Source organism: Rhagoletis zephyria, unplaced genomic scaffold, assembly GCF_001687245.7.
Source record: "Rhagoletis zephyria isolate East Lansing unplaced genomic scaffold, Rhagoletis_zephyria_1.1 Rzeph_scaffold_00715, whole genome shotgun sequence".
Lineage (NCBI taxonomy): Eukaryota > Metazoa > Arthropoda > Insecta > Diptera > Tephritidae > Rhagoletis > Rhagoletis zephyria.
In genome coordinates, this window is record NW_016157799.1 from 1 (window position 1) to 5,400 (window position 5,400).

The following is a 5,400-nucleotide window of genomic DNA, read 5'->3' on the forward strand; positions in this document are numbered from 1 at the left end:
GCATATTTACATTTTTTGTTTTGTCTATCTGGATTACTGTATACTGTGGATAGTACCACAGTCGAAGATATCACATATAAATTTTGGTCCCGATTGGAATCGTTTAAGGCGTGTCGCAAAGGAAGAGCATTTTCGTAGTGTGCGTGCATTTGATGTCACTGTGTGCGTTCGAACAAGTGAACAATTAAACTTTCGCTATCTTCCCAAGCAGAGCGTGTATGTATACGCGAACACGCCGCGCAGTCTCCCGCCGGGTAGACGCTGCCCAGCTGTGCTCTAAGGACTCAAAAAAGGCAATTTTTTTTTTAAATTTAATGTCCAAAATCGATGCTACTATAGTCGAGAGTATCACATATAAATTTTAGTTCCGATTGGAGTCGGTTAAGACGTCTTCATGGGGTAATCTGAACTTTGACCCCTGTGTGACACGCCATAACCGACTTCAATCCGGACCAAAATTTATATGTGATATCTTCGACTATGGTAGTATCGTTTTTGAGTATTAGATGGGAAAAAAATCAATTTACATTTTTTGATTCTCCATAGAGGAATCTGAACTTTGCCCAATGTGCGACACGCTTCAACCGTCTCCAATCAAGACCAAAATTTATATGTGATATCTTCGACTATAAAAGCATCGCAGGGGTTGAGGCTTAAGAAATCTGATGTAAAAATTTGCTTCCTACATTTAAGAACCACCCTAATGTGCATACGTACATATGTGCATATATCTAGTAAGCCATTGAAAATAAATAATTCTTTCTCTAATGTTATTGTATATTTTTTTGTTCAATCAAGCAAATACATACATATATATTTACACATCGATTATAAATATACATCAGGTTTTTGTAGAGTGAAATAGTTAACCGATATATTGGGCCGTATGAATAAAAAATAAGCAATTGCTTTTTCTTAAAATTTCTTACACTTTACTCGATTTATTCAAACAAAATTGAAGTAAAAGGTATGCAATTTTAAGAAAAAGCAATTGCTTCGTTCTTATTCATTCGGCCCAATTATATAAGTACAGTGACCATTTCTTCAAAATATTTTCTTAAAATGTTTTAACACATATGTACATATATAATATTTGCATGCATGGATATCGTTACCTTAATAAGTTTTGTTTATTTGTAGATTACTATAAAAAACCTAATGCAAACTTAAGTTATTATATTGCAATTTTCCTCAAGATATAACCAATCTATAGTAATAGTAGTGGGTTTGTGAGGGTACCCAATAAACATTGTGGCGAACGTTCGAAACTGACCTTCGATATCCAATATGCATATCGAACTGAGAACGAACTCATAACCAACCTTAGTTTTCCAACGTTCATAGTATGTATATTCGAAATACACTCGAGATGGGTTCGAAAAAAAAATGGAAACCATAGTAACAAGAGAGAAAGTGAAATGCAGCTCATTCTTGAAGGGAAATATAAGACAATCACTCTCTCTCTCTTATTAAAATTTCATTTCGATAATGAGCTGGATCTCGAATTCACAACGAACGGAAAATACATTGGATAACGAAGGATACGCTTTGCTGGAGAATGGCCTAGTTCTCGAATCGAATACTTACCTATGCCACATTCATTATCGAAGGTGAGACTCGAAAAAAAAGATTCGTTTTCCTATCATTTTCGAATTGTTAACAAAGCCCAATGTTTGTTGGGTAAGGTAACGATATGTATGTATATTGCTATAGTAATTTCACTAACATTTCTAGCCTTCTTTTTCGAATAACGTTTTTGCAAGGATTATTGTTTATTTAATAACAAGCAGAGATCAGCTGTTTTCGATGAATTTTTTAGGAACATTTCTCACATTGAAATTAGCAAACATTTAAAATAATTTGATTTAGGAGTTACAAAGCTGGTTTAGAAAGCATTTCTGCGACCAGAGCTGTTCTTTATTCAAAATAAGTGTGGAGTAAAGGACCGTTCTTCAAATTAAAAAGAGTAGGTATGGTCACCATAAATATAATATGCTTCCCGATAATTCAATGTTTAAAATGAGGCATAAAGTTCTTCTTGAATGCTATTTGAGCGTAATAATTGAGTTGCTGTAGGTCCACCATTTAAAGACTGTGTAACTGTTTGAGATGATTGGGCGTGACTTTCTTTCATATCCTTATACAATTCAGCAAACTCCTGAAAATAATTTTCAAATATATTATTGTTATAAAAATTTAAATTACGTAATAATATTGTGTCCATACCTTAAGCCTGCTCCCAAGGAACAGCGCCCTTTCTCTCTTTTTAATCATGTAGTCAGAAGACATTAGCCATCTGTGTTCCAAACAGTCCTCGGAATATGGGCGTTTTCTTAAATGTATAATAGTCATAGATTAGAAGTGTACTGAATTCAATAATAAGTTAAATGGTGGAAGTTTTTGATTTATCGATATTAAATACATAGTATCCCAGCCAGCAAGAAAACGTACATTTTACGAAGGATTCTCGATCGGCGAAAAGTTAGAGAAAGGCTCGTAAACGATAAAACAAAAATAAAATAAAAGAAAGCGGTTTGTAGCAATTTGTCAGAAAAAATTTTCATTCTGTTGGAAATTTTTCTTGGACCACAGTATTTTATAATATATAATATTCACATACGAATGCCTTTTCGAAGCACTAACTCTATGAAGACATGAATGAAAGCGATATATATTTAACAATTTTGACTTATATACTTGTCAATAATTTTTTTGTAAACAACAAATAAACAAATTTTATTTTGTGCTAGCTTCGTGCTTCGTGCTTGTGATTTAAAAAGGACCTACTGCCAATAAAGCCTTGTAGATCAGCGTTGCCACAGACAAATTTTTTTCCTACCAAAGTTTCCTAGTATAACCAATCAAAACCTACCAAATTTTTTTGAGTTTTAATATTTTATCTTGACGTCAAATTTATTAAAACATAGCTAACATAACATTTAGTAAAACTAAAACACAGCTAGTAAAATAAAGACATATTAACTGCGTATAACGATTCATGTTACTGTACTTATCATCGGACTTATCCAAATGTATGTCTCTTTACATATACATCACAAGATACGAATAAAGATGCGAGCTCAAAAGTTGACAGCGAAAAAAGACGCGTAAAAAAAATTTCGGCGAAGAAATACTCTTAACATAGTGACGACAATAAATACGCAAAAACTTATGTTCGCGGCCAACTGTTTATGTTTGCGAGTGTAACAGTATATGAATCTTTTTTCACAAATTTTTTCACCTGTCCTTTTTCGTCGTTAAAGCACCCGAGCGTCTTTATTCGTCTCTAGTTATTACGTCGGAGATACCCACGCTGTGATATATAGTGGTAAATCCTAATTGTAATCACTCCAACCTTAGGCTATTGAAAAAGCTCAGCTCTTTGGATAATGCCATGCTCCAAATTTTAGATGGAGAAGACAATCGTTTTCCAAGGTGTATCAATCTACGATTCATGCTTTGTGAACAGGAACAGGAACTGGGATTTCCTCCACAAGCCCACAAAACCTACAGTCCATCTCTACAGAAAGACCCATTTAATTCAAACGGTACGTTAAATTTCAGTGTGCTGTCAGGTGGCCAGTAAGAGTTCTAAGTTCAAGGTGTCCTTCGGAGTTCCTCCTGGAAATAGTTATATTTGGGCTCCACGCTTTTCGAGACAGTCAGCCCTTTCGTTGCCTTCAAACCCTTCCAGTCCCTGAACCTTCCAAAGTGTTACGCTTTTGTGGGCTCCCAGATGGTTCAAGTCTTCACAAGCCTTGATGCCGCTTTAAAAGACTCTAAGGCCTTCACCGCTGCCTGAATATCCGACGTAATATTTATTCTGGCCTCATTTGCCTTCTAAGACGTCATTCGCGAACACAGACTTGGATTGCGAAGACCTCCGCCTGGAATATGGTTGGTTACGAGTCCATTGGCAGAGTTTTCTGGAATCTTGGTCCAAGTACGCCATAAATTATATCACTACCTAAAGGTGTAAAGGTGCACAAGTCTATTTTTTTGCAAAGTTTAGTTATTCATGCAAAATGGCAGGTAATACGAAACGACATCGATTTTTCGTCTCTCCTGAAGAATTTCAAAAAATGGACTTGGGCACATGTTCACCCTTAGGTGACGATATATGGACGTTCTTATTGTATATTGGCAATAATAAGGCTATAAGTTTGTACTTAGGAATCACGTATATTTACATGTTTGCAGCCGCCGTTATACGAACACATACATATTTTCTATAAATATTTTCTATTTTTCGCAAATAACTATTATTCATTGTCCCGAAACCTTCCAAAATCCAATCTAGCCTACCAACCTACCAAAGGGAAAAAAACCTACCAGTTTTGGTAGGAAAAGCCCAAGTGTGGCAACACTGTTGTAGATTGCTATCTTTCCATATTTGTAATGCTTCCATTTAAAGATCTTTGTGGAAAAACGGTTATTTGTTCAGAATTGCTTGTTTACGAAACGTTTGGCGTAAGTTGAAATCATTTTATACTTGAAAAGCACCAAAATATGTATGCAATACTTCTACATATCGTCGTTTAAAGTACAAAACCGCGCATCAAGAAAATGCAAAACCTCGTATGTGAGGTTGTCTAAATTTTATAGGAGAGAGTAAAACTTGTCCTAATTAAAAACAGTTCTCTCTTTTAAACTTAATTATCTCTTCTCCTTATGTCTAAGTATCGATATTTTATTATAAATGTCTAAGGGCTTGATGTCAGGAGCTTCCGGTGACCAAATATCTTTTTTGGCACAAATTTCAGTTTCGAGGTTTTGCAGAACTACGATACGCGCTTTTGTACTTTAAAGGACGATATACATATTGGTGGTTACACAATATGTTAGCGTTTGGCCTAGCTTCTCCTCCGATATGTGGCGTGCGTGATTTTGTCACACAAAGTAAAGGACAGTTTTACGCCGACTCCGAACGGCAATTGTATTTTATGAGAAGCTGTTTCCATGACAGAATACATTCGGAGGTTTGCCATTACCAAGAGAGGGGCAACCGCTATTAGGAAAAAAATTTTTTTGTTTTTTATATTTTGATGTTGGTGGGGAGACTGGGCTTGAACTCAGGCTCTGCGTAATGCTCTACAGCAGTCGCCACTACTTTTACATATATTTCTGGTATATTCAAAATACTATCCCGAACATCGGAGTGTATATATGTAATATAAAAAAGAATGAAATAAAATGTACCCAAAATTCATTAACAAATGAAAAAATGTCATTGAAAATAGTTCACATGTATAAATTAAAAGATATTACTTTAGCGGTTACAGCGCAAAACAAAAGGAAAAGTTAGAAAATAAATAATATAAAAAAAACTTTTTAATATACAACGCTTTTATAAATGGACTAAAAAGTAGAAAATAATACTTTCTCAGTCCCATAGAATTT

The 5,400-nt window shown here is 34.8% G+C and overlaps 1 protein-coding gene across 1 annotated transcript in view; it reads right to left on the reverse strand.

The window, feature by feature from the left end:
• Nucleotides 1–1,859: 1,859 nt before the first annotated feature.
• Nucleotides 1,860–5,400, reverse strand: part of Obsc (Obscurin) — a gene marked incomplete at its 5' end in the record, with an annotated part of 198,231 nt that continues 194,690 nt past the window's right edge. The window contains 2 exons of the mRNA XM_017613775.1: nt 1,860–2,158; nt 2,227–2,332. Coding sequence (XP_017469264.1) covers nt 2,015–2,158; nt 2,227–2,332 — 250 coding nt within the window. The remainder of the gene's footprint in view (nt 2,159–2,226; nt 2,333–5,400) is intronic.